General features: G+C 48.7%; 1 protein-coding gene across 3 annotated transcripts in view; it reads right to left on the bottom strand.

Annotated features, from left to right (window-relative positions):
- The window catches only part of FMNL3 (formin like 3), a gene marked incomplete at both ends in the record, with an annotated part of 48,520 nt that extends 26,673 nt beyond the window's left edge, over nucleotides 1-21,847 (bottom strand). For all 3 annotated transcript variants that reach the window (XM_084256332.1, XM_084256331.1, XM_084256330.1), the window contains one exon: nucleotides 21,722-21,847. In XM_084256332.1, the coding sequence (XP_084112458.1) occupies nucleotides 21,722-21,847 (126 nt within the window). The remainder of the gene's footprint in view (nucleotides 1-21,721) is intronic.
- Nucleotides 21,848-22,377: the final 530 nt, after the last annotated feature.

Genomic DNA, 22,377 nt, shown 5'->3' on the forward strand with positions numbered 1-22,377 from the left:
CTGCTGGGGGCAGCAGGCTTTCCAAAGCAAAGGGAGTCCTGGGGCAGAGCCTCATACCCTTCCAGCAGCCAGCAGACTAAGGGCCTCCCTTCTCTTCATACAGTATCCTCCCGCCTGGAAAGTGGTAATAAGCAGCACTACCTCTCAGAGGACACACGATTTCTGAGGTGACATCCCACAGAGGGCATCTTCTTCCCAGACCACAGCCCATTAATCCGAGACGAACCCAGCTGGCACTCCTAGTTCCAAACCTCCCACCCCTCCAATCTGCACATGGATGAAATCACTTAACTTCCAGAAGACAGACCATGTTTCTTCTCAATTCAGAACGCTCCTCTGACCCCTTATCATGGACACAAGAAAACCCAAACCCGTTGGCCTTATTGTTCTTAGCATCTTAAAATAAGAACAAACTTCAGTGGTAAGATTATCCCCCAAATACCCCAACATTTCTGACCAGCCCTATCCTGTCCTGGAACAGCCACTCTGCCATAGGATTGGCTTGAAACTGACACTCCCCCAATCTTCTGAATCCCTACCTGGGCCTGACTCAGGGTCCAACAGCTCTGTGACTACTCAACCTAAAATAGCCGCCATCTTCTGAGCTCCAAACACTGTCATCTGCAAAGACCCCAATCTCTCATCTTCCTTAGGGATGAACCCCCAATATTCAGTTGAGCACTTGGAACCCAGAACTAATATATCCTCGTCTTCCCTTGCATCCAGGTGTGCCCACGCGGGGTGCAAGCAGAAGCGCCGCGTACAACTCCTCAAAGGTGTCACTAAAGGGAGGGCCCTTCTTTCCCCCTTTCTGCTTCCAACCGGCTGGAAAGCAGAGGTAATGGTGGAATTTCAGCATCTGTTCTAGACCATGAGGTGAGCTTGGAAATGAAGACCAGGTGGGTGAAGCGACAAAAAAGAAAATACCTGGTCATGACGCCATGACGTTAGCACAAACGGAATGTGTCCCACACAGTGACTTTTCCTGCGCGCTCCCTCTACTCACAACTAGAACACCTGCTTCTTGCGGGTAGGGCTGTGCCTTACCTGCCCCTGAATCGTAGACAGGTGCTTATAACAAGTAACTGACTGACCCTCTGACTTCCTCTCCCACCACCAGATCCTTTGTTCAGTCCTTGGTTACTGGGGGCAGGGAACGGGGGACACACGTCTCCACCTGCTCACCTCGACCCGTGCCATTCTGGGCTCTCTCACCTATCACCTGCCTTTTGTGCTACAGCCCAAATCACTTTCTTTATATGCTGCTTCTCTCTCAGCAAACTCTCACTTCTCATTCTCTCTCTTTTTTTTGTAAAGATTTATTGATGCGTACAAGAGCAGGGGTGCAGGCCAGAGATGCGGGGGTGAGAGGATTCACCAGAGACAGAGTGGGGAGCAGAACAGGTGGATTGACCAAGGTACACTGCTGAGGGGAGCAGCAGGCAAGACAGGAGAGGTCTGCTGCAGAGAGCAGCGGGTAAGAGAGAGAGTCCTCTGGCTGGGGACTGAACTCGCGCTACAGTGACTGCAGATAGCTTCATAGTGTTGCGTCTTAACCCCTCGCACCATCGGGGAGGCCCCTCACTTCTCATTCTCAGTTTCAACTCTGTCCTTCCGTTCATGCCATCAATCTAAGCCCTCCCCCGCCATCCTTTTTTTTTTTTTAATTATTTTTAAAAAATTTTTTTAAGATTTATTTATTTATACAAGCACTGGGTACAGTCAGAAGCGCGGGAGGGTGAGAGAATTCACCAGAGCCAGAGAGGGGAGCAGAACAGGCAGACAGACAAAGCACACTGCTGAGGGGAGCAGCGGGCGGCAGGAGAGGTCTGCGCGCCATGTGGGACCCTCACCCGTTGGACGGGGATCAAACCGGCGCTGCAGAGGCCGCGGGCAGCTTCGCAGCCCAGCGCTCAACCGCTGCGCCACCGGGGAGGCCCCTCCCCTGCCGTCCTTTTTAACTAAACTCATCTTCTGAGAGTTGGTGAGACCACCGGCTCCTGAGCACAGGCCACCGCCCGTGTGTTGACCATGTAACAGGCGCTCAAAACGTCTGGGCAAATCGAGCTTCCCCACCCATACACTCCTCTTCCTCCTGACTCCATGTTTTCTACTCCATTATACCCCAAAGAGATCATCTCCTTCCCAGCTGAGGCATGTGCTGCCTCCAATTCACAATAGATAAAATTCCACCTTCTCCAGCTAACCTTTCGTGACTGAGTGTGGCAAGATCTGCATCGCCCCCCACGCGTCTCCACACATTTACCAATGCATGTGATATGTGTTCATGGCACTCTGATGTATGGTGAGTGTCTCTTCTTGTCTTGGATGGTCAATAAACATCCCATTAAAAATCTCCCCGTGCCGTGGTAAAGCACAGACTGTGGAGCACACAGCCCTGGCGTAAAGCCTGGCCCCACACATACAGTTGTGTGGCATTAGGAAAGTTATTTAATTTCTAGGAGCCTCAGTTTCCTCATCTATAAAGCGTAGACAGAAATAGCACCTAACTCATAGGGTTTCTATGATGATTAAATAAGTTAAAACATGTAAAGCCCTTAAATCAGGACCTACATAGTAACATGTTATATATAATGTTAGATATAATGAGCTTTTCATTTGACCATTTACCAGTAGAACAACTAAATATCAAGCTCTAAGCTAAGAACTCAGGCTATAAAAATAAACAGACAGTTTCTATCCAGGGACCCGGCAGACAAGCACCCCAAGGGCGCGTGCAGACAGCACTGCTGTGAAAGCGACAGGCGGGGCACTGTGGGACCCCGGGGAGGTAACTTCTCATCCTTCGGGGAGTCAAGAAAGGCTTCCTGGAAGAAATGCTACAGGATTTAGCCTTAAACATCAAAGCAGGGGGGAGTCAGGAAAAGGCAATAAAGGAGGGGAAGATGGTCATGTTTTAGCGATGCAGACAGACTCTGCAAATACCTCGATGCGCAAAACACCACAAAATGACCAAGAGTCCGTGAGTGATCTGCAATAACAGAACGCGGCGCATGTGAGGAAGTCACAGCAGACAGGCGGTAGCCAGATAACAAAGGGTCTTTGGAGCTAAGGTAAGTAGGTGGGTCTGAGTAGGAAGTAATGACATGATGACAAAAGCTGACATTTGTTGACAGACTGTGATAAGAACTCTGGATTATCTCATTTAATTCTCACAACATTGCTATGAAGTTGGGGCTATCATTACTCCCAATTTACATGTCAGGAAAAAAAGACTTGGAAAGACTGTAGAACTTGCCCAGGGTCACAGAGCCAGTATGGGGTAGGGCCGGGATCCAAACCCAGGTCTGACCCCAAGGTCTGAGCTCATAACCCCGCACGCACAATGTCTCCTCCGAGACCATGAATGATATTAGTCCTTCTCTGGGCCTTTTCAAACTGAACTCATCCTTCAGCCCAGCACAATCGATGTTCCTCATGGAAACCCCCCTAGCAACCCACACGCCTCCTCTGAGCTGCGGCGCTCACTGGCCTTCCTCCTGATCGTCGCGGTCAGTCACCCCTTCCATAGCACTAGTGTCTTCTATGTATCGCTCGCTGCGCCCACTGCAAGGCCAGCTTTGCGTGTGATAACTCATATATTCACAAACAAGGGGGAACTGGGGCTGATCGACATCCACTCCGGCCCAGGCACTGGGTTAGACGCCTTAATCACAAGATTTCAAGGAAAAATCACATCTCTCATTGTGTTATCTGCCTTCCACATTCAGTGTTGCTTTCTGAACTGCACTGTCAGCTCTGTGAGGGCCTGGACCTTGCCTTGAACATACCTGATCCTAGACAAGGACGTCTGGCACATAGAAGGAGCTTAATAGAGACCGTGGGCTGCCATGTGGCTGGCAGAGGCCGGTGGGGGTAGCATTCCATCTCGCCCAGTGCATAGCTGGGGACCCAGCTTCGGTCTCCCAGGAGTCTCATTATAAATGCAGGAGCTTATTATCAAACCATAAAACTTAATGAATCCCTTCCTACTTCAAGACTACATTGGGAGGGGCATGACTCCTGCTTTGTGGGAGAATAAACTGAGGCCCAGCGCGGGCACACATGTGTCATGGTCACATCAGCGAGGGAGAGGCACTGTCATTCCTGTCTCCGTGCTCCGCGCTCCGTAACTTGCTCACACACAAGTGGGGGGTGTGTCCGCAGTGTTCCTGTCCATTTGGGGGAGGATCAGAATGACCCCTGACTGCTCTTGGTCCTTAAGCTGTTCTCCCAACACTGACCCCCCTCATGCCTTCAAGACCAGAGCACGACACATAGGTCATGGCTGCCCCACCTCAGCTCCCAGCTTTTTTACACCTTACTTGATTGTCCTGCTTAAAAAAAATGAAAACTCTCTATGGAGTTAGTCTTCTGAGAGTTCCACCCCCACCACCCACGGCTCAAAGAAACCCTGAATCTTCTGTTTTTCTGCAATGTCTGGAGTCCTAAATGCCATATTCACTCAGGGTCAGGAATGGAAGGAAAACATAAGCTTTTCCTATTGTGCCAGGCATTTTTCTGACATGGCCCCACTTACTGTTCTCAGTAACCAATGGGGGTCTGTAATCACGCCTGCCTACCTGGTGAGGGAATTAAGAACCTATAGCCAATGACTCAAGGTCATGCAGAAAGTGACAGAACTCAGATTCAAATCTAAACATGTGGCCTCCAATGTAACTTTTGCCAGGAGGTGGCTTTTTCTACCATGTCCTATCATCTCCTTACAAAGAAAACAAATCTCCATTTCTAACTTGGGAAGGTCCACCTGGATTTGTCTGATTGGCTTCAGCAGATCATTAAACAGCACTTCCCTCTCCAGCATAACTGGGATAAAATCGGCTAAGGTATGTGTGCTGGATGCCTAAAGTTCAAGGCTCTGTCTCAGAGCAAGAGGGAGACCATGCACAGTAAAAAGACAAGGGTGGGGGGAGCCTCCCTGGTAGCACAGGGGTTAAAGACACATCCCTATCAAGCTATTGCCAGCTACTGTAGCATAAATTTGATCCCTGGCCCGGCCAGGAAACAACCCACATGGCGCAGCAGACCTCTCCTGTCTCACCAGCTGCTCCCCTCAGCAGTGTATTTCAATAAATCCACCTGTGCTGCTCCCCACTCTGTCTCTGGTGAATCCTCTCACCCCCCCCACCACACCTCTGGTCTATACCCCAGATCTTGTATGCATAGATAAATAAATCTTTAAATAAAAAAAAAAGACAAGGCAACTGCCTTCTGGGACACCATGTAGTAGCAATTCTCTCATATCTGGTGGCACTGAGACCTTCAGAGTGTTGTGGGTAACAGCTGGACTCTGTAATACCAGGACTTTTCATTAACAGTGGGAAAGTTATTAACCTTCTCTGAATCTCAGTTTCTTCATCAGTAAAACTATGGGTCTAAATCTACATCTTGTAAGAGTCAGGTGAAGGGATGAATGAATGAAATGGACTCTGCGTGTTGTGGGGCACAGAAGGACTCCGCACGTGCTAACTGGATGAGCCACACTGCCAGCCACAGCTGACTTGAGTCAGTTAAACACAATTTCACAGTACTCTAAAATCCAACAAAAAGAGTATTCAGATATAGCTGAGAACTGAGTTAAGCGTACGATCCATTAATCCTCTAGGGTAGAGCAGCTACATACATGCCCCTTCAACAGGTAAGACGGAGACACCAGGGCCTCCCTGGTGGCGCAAGGGGTTAAGCACTGCACTATGAAGCAATCCGCAGCCTCTGCAGCACGAGTTCGATCCCCAGCCAGCCAGGGGGCACATGGCACAGACCTCTCCTGTCTCGCCCGCTGCTCCCCTCCACAGTGTATTTCAGTCAATCTGCCTGCTCTGTTCCTCTGGTGGATCCTCTCACCCCCTGCATCTCTGGCCTGCATCTCTTGTATGCATAAATAAATCTTTAAAAGACAGAGACACCAGCAGCCACCAGGTGATTCACAGTAAAGCTGGAACCAAGACTGAGTCATCGACTACAGTACTCTGCCGGGTGACCTGGGCCACTCTGAGCTTTCGAGGATTTTTCTGCCTCATGTTTTGAGTTCTCTCCTCATCTCAAATCCCTCGCTTCCCCAATTGCCTCCCAACTTCCTCATGTTAAATCACTGTCTGCAAACCTGAGGTCTGATCTGCCACAAATCTCTATTGTCAGTCCCCTCAACAAACTGCTCTTCTCAACAGCTCTGCTTTTCTCCTCATGACCCAGCTTCAGTCTAACTCGGGGACAGTCACCAAAGGACTGTGCTGTCTGTGGGAGATAGTCACGAGAGTGTTTCAGCCTCGAAGTTCATCTGACAGTGGACACCGATGACAGTGAAATACGCATTTCTACCCAGCGTCTCTGAGCTTCAGCTTTAAGTCCTCAACCGCCATCGGATATTCCACCTGCTCTGTGGTCTCCCGCGCCTCTCCTTGGCCTCATCACTCTTCCTTTTACCTTATTTCTCCTGGGTGCTCGCTCCTTTTTTTTTTTTTTCTCATTTGAGGCAGCATCGGTTTACAACGCTGTGTGCGGCTGACAGGGGCCTCCCTCTCCAGGCATGTGCCTCCACACCGCCCACCACCAGGGCACCGTCCTCGACCCAGACCGCTGCCGGCCCTTCTCCTGTTGCCCCGACTCCTGCCCCTCGGCCTTGGGGAGCCTCCGGTCTACAGTCAGATTTCTAGGGTTTGTTTTGGTCTAGTTTTGTCTACTCCTTTGCTTTGCTTCTCTGTATTTCACATGTGAGTGAAATCATCTGGTATTTGTCTTTTTCCTGCTGACTTAATTCCCTTACCCTAATCCCCTCCAGTTCCACCATATTGCAAGCAGCAACACTGCACTCTTCGGTGTTCTCGTAACAGAACAGCCCCTCTGCCTAAGCAAGCTAGAAATGAGGAATGAGGATGTCATCCTGAATTTCTCCTTTACCCTCAGCTCCACCTTCCTGATGTTAAATTTAACTATTTACCGACTCTTTCCTGTCATCTCTGCCAGGCAAGCAGGCCGTGGTTGAGGCTCCCATTGTCACTATGCGGCCAAGGTCTTCCACCCAGCTGCCATCTCCAGTTCCGATGGTCTCTCTTGACAGTTCCACTGACCTGTCCACACTCACAATCTGATCATGCCACTCCCCTTCCACAGCATTTAAACCTCTCCCTACCATGTCAGCCTCCCCCCACCAGCTCCCTGACCACTCTGCCTTACCCCTCACACCCACAGCCCCAAGCAGTTACAGGAGGAGTCTCTGAAGACATCAAGTTTGGTCTCGCCCTGATGCCTCTACTCATGCTGTCTCCTCTACCTGGAATGCTTTCTCTCCCACACTTCTCTCCAACTCCCAATTATCCTTTTAGCCAGCAAAGATTTCCTCCTACAGGCAGTATTCCCCAAGCCCCACCTCTCTGTGCTCCCCAGATGCTCCCTCATATCTATACCATCGCACTTCCCAAACTAGAGATCACAATTATATGCTTAATGTGTTTGTCTCCCCTCCAGACTGAACTCCTGGGGGCAGACACTGTCTTAGTCATCTTTATTTCTCTGGCATGGAACACAATTCTATGTGCTCGCTCAGTGAATGAACAGCAGGCTGCACTCAGAATTTCGGGGAGCTGGTGTCACGTCCCTCTGCCTGTCTCCAGACAGGGAAGGTGACACCTCGACCACTCTCACTTCGCTGCCTTAGCCCTCCCTAGCCCTAATGTGAATCTCCACCTGCCTGGCCACAGAACAAGGCCAGAGTCAGCTCCCTGCCCTCCTGCCTCCAGACAATCAGAAGCAGCTGGTGGTGCTTTCATAATGTTCTTGCATCATCCTCACATTTCCCTGGGCATCCAGAGGCAACAAATACTAGATAATTTCTTTAGAGTTCTTGGAGGGAATCAACTGAGAAGCCAAATGCCTTTAGACACTCTCTAGCTGGCTACCCCTCAATTCCTGAGGTTATGCTCACAACTTTTAACAAGGATATTCTGGGGAAATGACAGATAAATACTTTGGGAGCTCACCAGGACTTGTCCCATAAATGCACAAGAGATTCTTAATCCCTTAGTCATTCATGATGCCAGCAGTAATTAGCCAAGCCCAAAGGGAGCAATTAATAGCTGCTATTGGACCACCGATATGGAACTCATGCCAGATGCATCAGAAAATAATCTGCAGACGTGAGCACTTCACAAAGGAGCAGGATTCACCAAGTGCCCCCACTGCCACAGGCCTGAGGATAATGAGTGCTTGTGTGATGCTGATTCTGCTCAGCGGCAAGTAAAAACAAAATAACCACAACCACAAATAAGAAGTCTGTCCACAGTAAGTGGAACAGCATACCCTGGACACAGAAGGTCCCATAACGATGCTCTTTCCTAGTTAAGACCTTGCTCATCCCCCCATCTTGAACATTGTCTGGCCTCACGCCAAGGCCGGTGCTGAACGGAGGAGAACGTGTGGTCTCCAATCTGCAAAGTGAATACAGAGGGTGCAGGCTGGCAGTGAGTCCCAGTCTACTATCCCAGAGGTAAGTGCAGTCCCCAGGAGCAGTCCTCATGTCTGACCTGGCAGGCCTATCCTGACTGCTGGAGCCTTGGTAAGTGGCCCAGTCCAGAAGGTTCTTAAAGTCTAAGGCCTCCGTGGCTGTAATAGTGACGAAACCTGCCAGACGGTCATGGCAGTTCCTGGCGATCCTAAGCCCTGAAGGTCATGAGAGAATCAGCGACACTGAGTAGGAAAGCAAGGTGACTAATGTGTGGTGTGCTGTTCAGTGAATTTACAACTTTGAGGTACACAGAAATACTCTCTATTCATCAATGATAATTCATATTTCTTTTCTTTTTTTTTTTAAAGATTTATTTATTTATTTATACAAGCACTGGGTACAGTCAGATGCGCGGGAGGGTGAGAGAATTCACCAGAGCCAGAGCGGGAAGCAGAGCAGGCAGAAGGGCTGTAATTCATATTTCTTAAACATTCTCATTAGGCTCCTGAATACCAGACCTTGGCTCTAAGAGGTGAGTAGTTTCAGAATAAAATTTACTGAGCACCCACTATGCCAGACACTGCCCAAAGTCCTTTACATATGTTCCTTTAATCCCCACAAAAGCCCTGGAAGCTAAGTATTATTATCCCGACTTACAAATAAAGAAACAGAGGCTCAAAGAGTTTAAGGAACGGCTCAGTGTCACAGAGGCAATAAATAGGACAGCCGGATTCAAATCCCAGTCCATGAGCCCCAAAGCTCTAGCAAAAGGCCTGGCTGAGCAGGTAATCATAGGCAGCAGGAATCTCTGCACTCCCTGAGTTCCCCAGGCCTGACTTCATCCTCCTCCTCCAGCCAAGAACAGAGAGAGTGACTTCAGGAAACCTTGGGAGAATCGCTGGAGCAGCCCTGGAAAGACTAGTATCTATTTGCAGTTAACCAGCACTCTGTCCTGCAGACAGCTCTGACAAGTAGAGCTGGGAAGCAGCAACCACAAGCCGGAGCCCCAGAGAAGCAGTGGCTCTGACCCCTGCCACAGGGAACCCCTTCCTCAAAGACACCTTTGGGAGCTGGCATGCAGAGTGCGCAGAAAGTTGCCCTTCACTATTTTGCTTTTTCTCTGTACTTAACCCCCACAATAGCCTAACCTCGCTGTCTAAACTATTGCCTCCAATTACTCTCTACCCCTTGCCTTCTTTTTCAAGGCACTATGTCACCTGCATGGGGTACTTGTGTATTTGCTTCTTGTTCTTCCCAGCACAAACATGAACTCAAGGAGGCAGATCTCTTTGCCTTTTTTATCCACTATCGTATCCCTAATATATAAACTACAAATTAAACACTCAATACAATTGTGTTGGATGAGTGTAATCACATTTTAAAACTGCTTCCATCCCAGTGCCCTACTTCCTGTGAAGCCCATTCAAGCCTGTTGATGGACCCTAACATACCTTCAAATATCTCCCCAAAGTCACCCACATCTCACCCCCTTGGCATGCAACCCCCAACTAGCACTCCACCCCCACCAAAGCAGGTACCAAAGGGAGAATCTGGAGCTGTGCCTAGGGAGGAGACACATTTCTCCTCCAGTTAAATACAGCTCAGGACCTCTGTAAATTAAAAGCTCCCTCTTTACTGAATCCACTCAGCTCTAGTTATAGGTCGCATTTTTTATTTTTGTAACCAGCCAACCCACCAAATTATAGGCTCAGGCACCAGGAGGCACGCCAAACACTGGGGCCAGCATAGCAGAGGCACTGCTCTCTCTGGCCTAAGGGTGAGGATCGGAGCGAGGAGGAGCACCAGTCAAACCTGAAAGGGCAGAGGGCATGCTCACTCCAGCCACATTACCCAGAGGGGAGCCGGCTTCCCTGAGGCCAGCAGGCAACCTAGAGGGTAGCCAGATTCTGGGTTCTCCACACAGCAGCCATGGTGCATGCGGAGTACTGTAAGCAGACCAGGTAACTCCTCCACACTGCAATTAATACGCAAACTCCTTACCCTGCTCACCTCCCTCCCACCTTCCTGGAACTCTCCAGTATCCTGTCAATACTGGTATCACCCAATCTGGTATTCCTTCCATGCCTAGAATGTGCAGTTATTTCCCACCCAAAGTTTGCATAGATTGCTCTCTCTTCCTAGAAAACCCTTCTCCCAGGTCTTTACATGTGGCTGATGGTGGACTATGGTGTCTTATGGGTCTATAATACTGGAGTAGAGAAGCCACCACGGAGTCTATTATAAGAGACAGGGCAAAAGGTGAGGACCACTACAGCAGTGGCAGAACCACATGAAGACACAGTGAGAGGAGCAGGGACCTAGAGTGACACCTGAGAGCCGGGTGGAAGATGATGACCAGGTGGAAGACGGTCCCATTTTCCCACCTCCCATCCCCCACACAGTGCCCAGTGAGAATAAGACAACACTAGCAGGTGGAAATGTGCTGACAAATACTGGACACTCACTATGCAGGGAGAGCTATTCATGAATAGCCTTAATGGCAGTGTAAATAATACAAATTATTTAGTACCTGACAACATTTTACCCTAACAGAAGGCAGGATTAATATGGCAAAGGCAAGAACTGGCCCCAAACTAGGTAAGGAGAGATGGAAGAATATTCTTTTTTTGGACTTGTACAGTTCAGGGGTAATATGTGGGGTCATTTTCTTCCCAGTTTTACTTAAACTATTCTACTCAACCTGAAAGGTGCTCCACCTGGAAGGGTCGAGTACGCCATTCATCTCCAGTGTATTGCAATCATGCAACTGAACGAGCAAACCTACAAGCGGCCAGGAGCCACTTAACATCTAACCTCCATTCCCCACAGAAAGTCTGGGCAGAAAGGCCGCCACAGCTTTTTCTAAAAGCAGGAGCTCTTCAGACAAAACTCTCTGTGAACTGATCATCCATTCTGACCCAAGCTCACCTCTGGGTCACTTGGCTTCCCTATCCCAGCAGGCAGGGCTCCTGGCTGCCCCCACAGACCTGGCTCAAGCCTCCACTCACACCCCTCCCAGACCTCTACAGTCTACAAGAGCTTCCTCTCTCCTGGCCCACCCACACCTGTGGCCTTGAAGACCTGGCTTCACGTCCTCAGGACCCTGCCTAGTTAGCCTTCCCGCGCCATGTGATCCTCCCCTAACTCTAGTCCTTCTGTGCGTGCAGCTGTGTGGCACCCCCTTATCTGAGGATCTGATTTCGTCTTCACAAAAACATATGATTAGGCAAGATAACTAGCATCTCCACGTTAGGAATGAAATAACTGAGGTGCACGGACAGCCTCACAGACAAGCCAAGGGTGTGTGTTGCTTTCATTCTCTAGTTTCTCAAAGTACGGTTCTACGTAAGTATACAGTTCGTCTCTCTAACTTAGTTATCTTCTACTTCTCTGGTATTCTCCAAAACACTTGGGAAAGTGCATGTATACAGCAGGCGCCTAAGACTTATTTTCTTAATTAATCAAGGGGGGCCTCCCTTGTGGCGCAAGGGGTTAAGATGCAGCACTATGAGCTACCCACAGCCACTGTAGCATGAGTTCGATCCCCGGCCAGGGAGCTACGCACATGGCGCAGCAGACCTCTCCTGTCTCGCCCGCTGCTCCCCTCAGCAGTGTATTGCAGTAGATCCGCCTGTTCTGCTCCCCACTCTGTTTCTGGTGAATCCTCTCACCCCCCACACCTCTGGCCTGTACCCCAGCTCTTGTATGCATAAATAAATCTTTAAAAATAAATAAATCAAGAAAGGAAGGAAAATGACATGAAAGTAGAGTCTGTCTTAGCTTCTAAGTCTGTCCCTGGCCTTCATTTAAAGGGGATCCTTGGTTATGCCTTCTCCTAACAATCTGTTCTTTGCCTCCCAAGGACCTATCATAATCTATAATTAAATGTTTACTTGCTTAATATCTGCCTTTCCTCTAAATTCCACAAAGGCAGAGATGATATTTGTTTTTTCTATACCATTGTATACCCAGTGCTATCACTGGCCAAGAGTAGTCAAAAAACAAACAAACAAAATAACCTGAATAGCAAACGTCCTACTGGGGTAACTGGGATTCAAACCCAAATCTGGCTGTGTCCAGAGCCCAGATCTCCCCAGTACACCTCTTAGCAAGGGAAGACTTGTTCTCAAACTTCTATATTCTGCTGTCATCTATACAATCCCCTCCTAAGAAGTACTAAGAGCAAGGGATGGGAGAGAAGGTGTTACTCTAGAAAGTAGGGAAACTATAATTAAAGATGTGGGTTTTGGGGTCAGACTGCTTGGATTCGAGTCCTAACTTCATCACCTAACTGTGTGATCCTAGATGAGCTCTTTATCCTTGGACCTCTGTTTCATCATCTATAAAATGGAGATAATAATAACCAATTCATACAGTTGTGATGATGAAATGAGATAATGTGTGTAAAGAGCTTGCACAGTGCCTGACATACCCATCACACTCAATGTTAGCTATTAAAATGATTAACTATCCTTACTCGTAGGAGACCAGCATCTAGAGAAAGCTGCTTCCTTGAGTCTCAGGGCTGCTGAACTGACCTACTTTGAGGAGCTTAGCTGCAGTGAAGCTCAAAGTTCATGTTCATTCCCTTTGCTGACTTCACCTGCTCTAGCTCTGCTAAGCTTGGAGGTGCAGCTTTCACCGACCTCAAAATAAAAGAGGCTAAAAATATACAACCTGGTTCTGTCTGGGGGACCAAGATAGTGTCTACATTTAAGAATTTAAAACAGTCTCAGGGAAGAAAGGCATCTCTTAGGATTCTTTCTGTGATGAAAACCAGTAGACACTGTGGCCAGTTGCTGACCCTGCAGGTGAGTCCCCCCCCACCCCACAACCGCCTCCTCTCTTCTTTTGGCTCAGTGCAGAGAGTAAGAGAGAGGAGCTTTCTTTTTCGCAATAAAAGTTGAGTCTTCCTTCCCTATTTTTATTCCTCCTTTTCCCTTGAAGGAAGAATAAATATATGAGTACAAATTACAAAAAAAATTCAATCAACTCAAAAGTTTATAGACTGAAAAATGAATCACTCTCCAGTCCCTAAGCCTAGCCACCCACTCTACAGGTCACCATGGCTTGGTATGGATTCTTCCAGGCCCTTTTAAAAATAATTTACATACAAACATATGTGGTTTGTAATATACATACAAACGTAAGTGCTTTACAATATATAAACTTATCAGCATATAAGGTACTATGTATGTTTTATAAAGCCTTATGTATCTTTATCTTTTAGATGATTATATCTACATACACAGACCTTGGTGATTCACATCAGCCACAACCATTCATTGACTGCCTACCCTGCACTAGGTCCTTGGCTGTACAGTGATAAGCATTAAGTTTCCAGCCTCATGGAATCAACAGTCTTGGTAGACATAATAAATAATCAAACAAATAATTTCAAAATGGACAATAATACATAAAAAATTAATAGGGTGCTAAGATAGAGAATAAGGGAGAAAGAAGACCTCTCTGATAGGTGGCATTTTTTAAATTGGGACCTGAAGTATCAGCTGGCTTGAATTATTTGAAGATCCAGGGAAAAGATATTCCAGGAAAGAGTTGTGCAAAGGCCCTGAGACAGAATTATCCTGACAGTCCTGAGCTGGAAGAAGGCTGATATGAAGCCTGGTAAACAGGAGGGCTAGTAAGGGCAGAGACCCAACAGGAGCCAAACCATACACAGCCTTAGGGCCATGACAAGGAGAGGTTTTTTTCTCTTTTGTTTGTATAAAGAGAAGCTATTAAAGGCTTTGAGGCAGAGAGGCAATGACTTATATTTTAAATTTGGCTGCTTTCTGGAGAATGCATGGAAAATAGAGAAGGGGGCAGTCCAGGAAATCAAGAGTCCACTTGGTTAGATGTAATTCAGCAAGAGCTGATACTGGCTTGGGCTGAGGCAGTGAGAGAGAGGATGGGTAGATCTTAGATATATTTTTGGAGATAGTCTTCCCCATCAGGACACAGGACAAAGGAGATACAGATTAGTACATTTATCTCCACAGGGATGCTATCAGCATTGTGGGCAGGATTATTCTTTATTCTGCAGGAATGATCCAAACACTATAGGATGGTTAACAGTCCCAGGCCTTTCACTGTTGTCTACGATAAACATTCTCAAAATCCTGCAAGGTAGGTATTATCATCATCCATATCGTAAAGGATGAAACTGGCTCAGAAAAGTTACAGGCTTTGCCCAAGGTCATTCAGTGGTAACAAAAAGGCTATAAAGCTGGATCAGAACCCAGGTCTTCGGATTCCAAAACCAATATTCTTTCTTTCAAATTATCCTGAGTGAGCAAGAGCCTCCAACCAATTACTTCCACCAAAAAGGAATTTTTTTTTAAGGTTTCATGGGAAACGCTGGACGGTCTAGGGATTGGCTCCCCAGCGCCTGCAAGGAAGCTGGTAAAAACTGAACAGCAACTAACTCTGCACTAAGCTGTAGGAAGTTCTTAAAACAGCACAATCATCGCCGGAGGAACCCAAACAACAGGCTCCTCTCCAGCTCTTAGTAGAGAGGGACCAGGCAGATGGAGGAGGGCAATGGCACTTTCTAGTCTCCATCTGAGAAGAGATGAGCAAGCAGAGAGGAGAAGAGAATATGTGTCTCCCCTATTAATGTTTATAGGGACCCAGACGCAAGACCTCCAGCCCCAACGCCTGCCCTGGCAATAATCCTGTATGAGGATGGGAAGGTGGCCAGGGATGGGGACAAAATGGACAAGAGACGGGGATAAGAACTGAGCGATGACGGACACGCACAGACCAAACTCTTCCTCTACTGGCAAGAGGTCATGTAAATAATTCTGCCTATTCTCTTGTGACTCTGAACATTATTCAGAACACCTTTCAAGGCTCCCCGGGTGTTTGTAAACTGACAAGAGTCTGCATATGAGTAAAGCTGGGGCGAGGGAGAAAACTAAAAACCAAAGAAAGCCCCTATCCAGGTGCTCCTCTATCCAACCTACAAACTCTCAAGCTAAGGCTTCATTGTGAGGGGATGAAAGATGAAAAGTGTAAGAAAATTCTGGAAGATGAAGAGAGAAGAAGAGAGCAGGGTGACAGACAAAGACAACTGGAGTCTCTCACAGGCATAGAGGCAACTTAACATCTCCACAGCTTTCTCGGGGGCCTCAGCCTCCCATGCAGAAAGTAAACAAGATAGAAAGATGTGGCTTTGTCAGGGGAGATACGAGAGACTGGAATTGGGAACTCGGGAATTCTGAATGCCAGTTCATCTCTATTCTGGAACCCACTTCTCTTCTTCCTTGGTGACAATTTCAAAATTGTGAAGTTCCTAGCAAGGAGATGGGGTGGGGCTATGTGGAGACAGCACCCTCTCTTATCTTCAAGGAAAAAGGTCCTTCCACTTCTCTGAAGTGCATTTCCGAACTGGAATGAACCCGGCCTTTCCCTGGCACTGCTTCAGCTCAGCTCAGACTTGGGAGAAATGTTCCCCCAGAATGAAGGTGATCAGTCAAGTTGCCGAGATGACCCGCTGACTTCAGGCAGCCCGCACTGCCATCCCCCAGGCTACAGTCAGCTCTGGGCTGGACACGATGGTTGTGACGACAGAATCAGACCAGCCTTCCCAGGCTCAGACCAGCCTTCCCAGGCAACCTCAGGGGCAAGGGCGGCTCTGTGGCCTCATTTCCTCTCTATGTTGGCTTCTTTTTCACTTCTCTGAAGATAAGCTATTTTCACCAAGACCAGTTCCCGTTCTCATCAGCTGCAGCAGTTGTTCACCACAGACAGAGCTATGAAGCACTGACGTGACTGCCACCTGGACTGCCCCAGCTACAGGAACAGACCCAGCAAGACCTGAGCTAAAGGGCTTTTGCATCCCAGCCGAAATGCCAGGGATGAGAAATTAAGGGGGGGGGAAGCAATTCTAAGACCTTCACGGTGGGCAACTGGTGTTCATTTTATTGTTAGTTTGATCTTACATCAGAGAAACACATATGTTCTTTCATATGTGAAAAATATTTTATAATGAAAAATTATAGAAATATATACATTTTTTACTACACATCTGGCCTATACCCCGGTTCTTGTATGCAAGAATAAATAAATCTTTAAAAAAAAATACATGTTAAAAAATTTATGAAATATTGAAAGAAGTTCAAAGTACCATTTCTCATTGGTGAAACTGGCAAAGGGTTTTAAAAAGTAAAAGCATCCAATAATGGTTAGCTTATAGGGAAAAGGAGATACTCACACTATCAGTAGAAAAGTCAACTGGTACAACTTTTTGTAGAAGGCATTTAAAAGTCTAACTCAATCATTTGACTTCTATCAATTTATACTAAGGAAAAATCAGAAATGACAGATATTTATGCACAGGGTATTCACCACAGTATTATTTAAGTAGCAAGAAAGATCACAAGAAAGAACTATAAGGCAGGAATAAAGTACTATACTATGGAGTACTATACAGTCATAAATCATGATACTAAAGAATATACACATGAGAAAGTGCTTAATATAGTAAAATAAAAATCAATTTACAAAACAATATGTAGTTTGATACTGTTAAATCATATATAAGTGCATTAAACATGTTCATCATGAATGTAAGATTATAGGTAATTTTAATTGCCTTATTTATACTTTTCTATATGCTCTGTGCTATTTATACTTTTAATTTCTAAATTTGCTTAACAAACATTTATTATTTGCATAATCAGGACAAAAGTCTATTCTCAATCCTCCTCCTTCCTTTTGGAGATAATCACATGCTTTACTCTTTTTCAAGAAATCCTTTGGAAATATGTATTTAGGATCTTAAAAACAATGTATCTTACAACCTAGCAAGTTCAAATCTGGGTTTCTAGCCTGAAGAAAATTCTAAATACTGAAAAGGCGGCTGCATAACACGATGCTCCCCACAGCACTGCTTATGATGGCAAACAACCTAAATGTCCAACAATAGGGGGATAGTTGAGTAAACAGTGGTACATTCCTCTGATGGGCCATTATACAAGCATTTAAAAATGTTTACAATGACTGGCCTGGGAAAAATAATGAAGTAATGAAAGCAAGGGGAAAACCAAATTGGATTTTAAAATTATGTATGTATCACACATATATACATATGTACCCTTCATGTATATACACTCTAGTGTCACAACACATGGCACAACATCCCATCCAGAGGAAAAAATATGAAAGATTTTAAAACACTCTGGTTACATTTAGTAAAAGAACTAGAGAAAATATGTTTTTCCTCAGTTTGTATCTTTAACCTTTTCTTCTTTCTAAATTGCCCATACTTTTTTGGGAGCATATTACTTTAAGAGAAAAAAGAAAAAGCTGAATGTCCTTCCGAGCAATGAAAAACATTCCCAAATGACAAGGAGCTGCTCCACCAGTCCCATTCCAGTCCCCCTACACACACACACACACATGCCCCCTCCCCCCTCAAGGCAGGGTCAAATGGGAAGGTCAAGGAAATGAGGCTCTCTCTGGCCTAGGGTCTTCTCAGTGGGGTCTCTGAACAAGGGGGCTCCTCTAACCAGCTGCTGTCAAGGGTCCTTTCCCTCCCCCAAGTCTTACTCCAGCCTGAACTAATTCACCACAATCCCCAGGGCTGGGAAAAACATTTCCACTGCGGAGATTTGGAACTTGATATTTAGTCCAAGTTTTTCCCAGCCCCCTTCTGTGTCAAAGGAGGCCCCTCAAAGCCTTCAGACATCTAGCATCCAGGCCAGCTTAGCTCCCACATCAATGCTGTGCTTACAGCAAAACCCCCCTGTCATCAGTCATCACCAGGGAAACGCGAGAGGAGCAGCCCTCCCAGGGCCTGCTGCTGTCACACGACCCCATCTTCATCCCTGAGCCTCCTGAGGGAGAACCAGGGCTTTCTGGGGTCCGAACCGCTAGACTCCTATTTAAGTCTGTAGTAAGTGAGCAGCAAAGGCATTTTCTTTCAAACGCTCTTAAAGCCTGCTGTCGCCCCTCTTAAAGACCAATGCTGGCCAGAACTTTAGCTTCTGAGCAACTGAGGCTGGGTAGTGATCTAGTTGGGACCAAAACACAGACTGTGGTTTTATCAGAGCAGAGATCAGCTCCCATTCTGGTTTTAATAAAGAACTCCAATAACTGCCCTATCCCTAAACTTCTCAACACTCAACAGAATGGGACCTGCTGCTCATGGGGGGGGGGGGGTGTGTGTAAGAGTAAACAGTTTCACACAGTAGCTTCACAATCTTTTTTCATATCAGGCACAGCTAGGAAATACTATTTGTTGATCCCTGTGAAAGGGGACCCATCAGGGACCTCCGCTGCCCCTAGGTGTGAAGGGATCAGTATCTCAAAACACCAGTAGGAAACGCCTGGATTAGGGCTCTAGGCTAGGCTAGGACTTCGGGGATCAATGTCTTGAACAAATCGTCTCATGGCCTCAGACCCGGAGCTCTCCAACCTCAGCTGACAGGCTATGCGCCAGATCATGTGTCTGCACTAGAAATCTTTGAGTCTGTGGTCTTGACTCAGCAATGATACAACTTCCCCAACCAGGGTGCTTTCAGGGGGAGTTTCCACAGATACACTGGGAGTGGGGAAGCCCTCCATCTGGTAGCAGGAGGCATATCCTGAGACTAGCTATACAGAATGGGGTAAGTGGTATCATCAGATTTCTAAACTTAAAAGCCCCCCCCCCTTTTTTTTTTGGACTACAAGTGATATCACTGCTGAGAGTTACAAACTTAAAAGTCACTACTACTGAGCAGATAGTAGATGCCAGACTCTGCTAAGTACTTGGTTTCTAGTTTCATTCAATCTACACACAACTCCCTCATGGGGAATATAATTATTATCCCCATTGATAAGGGGAAACTGGGACTCAAGGAGATGAAGTAACTTGCTTGAGGGCAGATACTTTCTAACTCAAGACTATGGAGGAACAGGGTGTTAGCCTTGACTTGAAAGTCCTTGACTTGAAAGTCCCCACTCTGAGCCAGGGCACCAGCATGTCACCTCCACAAACCTTCCAAATAGCTTTCCCATAAACTCAATAAATCATAGTGAAGCTGACAATCTGGAAAGAAAAGAGTGAAAGGAGCAGCCTGTCTCTTTCACCCAATCAAGAAAAGAAGCTAAACTATATTGGGAGTTTTTTCTACTATTCCATGCATCTCACTACTAATTGGGAAATAAATACACCAAAGCCTGTTCTGGGGTCAGATATCCAACAGCCAGTACTGTTCCCAAAGGACAGCAGAAAGCACATGGTTCAGGAGGAGAGGAATGAGGGTTCTTTAAGAGCCCCCCAAAAAGAACTCAAATCCCACCCAAAGCATCATCTCCCTGGGTGGGAAATGTGAGGCAAAAATCCCCTCTTCTCCAACCAGCCCCGGCCTGCCCTGTTCTGTCCCCAACAGCGGCAGCCCAGGCACACAGAAACAAGACCAAAACAAGAGCCACCAGGAAACAAATCAAAATTTATAGAGAAAGGAAGGCTTGCAAGTGGGTGGTCTGGTCCCAGCCTGACCTGGGCTCTCTGGGTGCTCTGGCTAGTAATCAGGACACCATGTGCATTTTGTGTATATTAAGCCGTCAATTTGCCAACTAAACAAACTTGTCAACCCAGCTGCAATGAGGACATGATGAACTCTCATTCTAAGCTCTCCCAAAAGCTCCAACCTACGGCAGACCCTCACCCAGTCAGCCTCAGGTCACCCCTTTCTCTGTTCCTGTAGCTACTGTGTGCAACTCACTGGGGGTTTTCACACCCCCACAGGAGTGCAGATTCCCTCCCACTGTTTTCCACAACAGTTGTGCTCTTGTTCTGAAAAGTCTGAGTCCCAGTCTCTCCTCCTCAGCCTCTGAAATGTCCACAGGACATTAGTAATCACTGACTCACCCCCACCCCCCTGAGGAGGCTGGGGAAATGCAGAGGGCCACAGGATGTGCAGCCGGCAGGATCCCTTTGGTCCTATTGCAAAGCTGGTAGGCAAGTGAGGTGCCAGTAACAACTGCTTCCTCTTAGGAGCCACAGGCCTTCTGTGAGCTGGCTCTGGTACCAGGGGGCCAATGGCAGGCTCCCCAACATTGGAGAGGCCAGGATCTCTAGACAGTTCCACTGATGCCAACAGATCTAATCTTCCTATTCCAAGGCAGGTGAAATCCAATAAGGCTGCTAAGTCCACAGCTATCCCTCCTCACAGGCAAGGCAAAGTCTGCCCTTCAAGCCATACCAACGGGAAGGGCACAGTTAACACCACCTCTTAGAGAATTCTTTGAGGAACTGGGAACAATTTCCCTAAGTTTGTCCAAAGGTTACCTGTTAGCAAATGTCTCATCACCTAGTTGACTTTCTCCAAAACTTCTCCATTTACCATCTGCTCCATCCCAGTTATCTCTCCAGAGATGCTTGCTATCGAGGGTCACTGACATTAATGTCCAATTTCCAAAACAAAGAACCCCAAAATCAGTTCTGAAAACTCCTCTACACAGATCATCCCGGAACCAATGAAAGACTGAAAAGCAGCACAGGCAAAGGCACAAACCAGCCACTGCCATTGCGGCTTAACATAAAAAGGAGGTGGGGGCGCCAGGATGGTTTGTGTATTGTTTCAATTGGAAAAATACACCCCTCAAATGACTTATCCACAGATTCAGCCCTTTCAGGCAAACCCACCATCACTGCGCAGGGAGCCTGCAGGCCTTCTGAAAGCCAGCGGAATGGCATCATCCTTTATCCCACTCCCCTGCAAACACTGCCAGCCCCCTCCCCGCGCCCCTCTTCTCTCCCCCAGACATCTGGTCCGGGCTGGAAGCAGGACCCGCTCCCTGGGAGGCCTCCATGTTAGCAAGACAGACGGTCTCCCCAGAACCCCGACTTAGTCTGAGGAGTGGGTCAGCCCCAAGCTCCTGAGTTTCCGCAGAGGCTGAGGGGGCGAATGCTGGTACCCGGGCGGACTACGGGGAAGTGGGGGGACGTGAAAAGGGCGGCAGATGGGGGCGGGAGGAGAAGGAAGTCTGGATCCTGGGGCGCCCCAAGTTTGAGCCCCCTCCTCTTAAGCGTCCTGCGGCTGAGGATTCCGGCCGGGACTCGACCAGGCGGCGAGGCCGGCGGGCCCCGCGCTCCCGGGGGCACAGGAGGCCGGGGTCGGCCGGGGTCGGCCGGGGTCGGCCGGGGTCGGCGGGGCCTGGGCGAGGGTGGGCCGGCCCCGGGAACCCGCGCACAGCCCCCCCGGGGCGCTGGCAGGGGGGGAGGGGGTGGCGGCGGGAGGGGGATGGGACGGGCTTCGCGCTCACCAGGACCAGGGCGAACCTCTCCTCCAGCTCGCAGGGCTCCGGCATCGGCATCTTGCCCGGCGGCGGCAGCAACGAAACAGAGGGGGGCTCGCCCGGGCCCCCCTCCGCGCTCTCCAGGTTGCCCATGACGCCGGGGCCCCCTCGGGGGCCTCAGCCCCCCACCTCCACGCCCGGGGGCCCTGGGCTCGGCCGCTCGGACCCGGCTCCCTCTTCAGCGCCGGCGCCCCGAGTTCCGGCGGGGGCGCTGCAGCCCCCCGGCCCGCAGCTCGCGCGCCCCGCGCACCCGCCCGGGGCCCCGAGGACCCGCCGCAGCCCCGGCCCCGCTCGCGCGCGCGCCCGCCGCTCCCCGCGCCGGCCCGGCGCTGCCCCTCTCCGCCCCCCGCGCTCCCGCCCCCCACCCTCCGCCCCGCTTCCTCCCACCCACTCTGGGCCGGGACTCGCGGCCCCGCGGCGGCCCGCGCCCATTCATGCAGGCCCCGCCCCCCGCCCCCGGCCCGGCGCCCGCCCCGCGCTGATTGACGGGGGGGGCTGCCAATCACCGCGCCGCCCCGCCCCCGGCGGCCGGCGCTGGCGCCGAGCGCGCTCTGGCGGCCCCGGGGCGCAAAATCACTGCAGCGGCTGCGGAATGTGAGGCGCCAGCCGGGACCCCAGACAGG

Source organism: Talpa europaea (genome assembly GCF_964194135.1).
Source record: "Talpa europaea genome assembly, chromosome: 15".
Classification (NCBI taxonomy): Eukaryota; Metazoa; Chordata; class Mammalia; order Eulipotyphla; family Talpidae; genus Talpa; species Talpa europaea.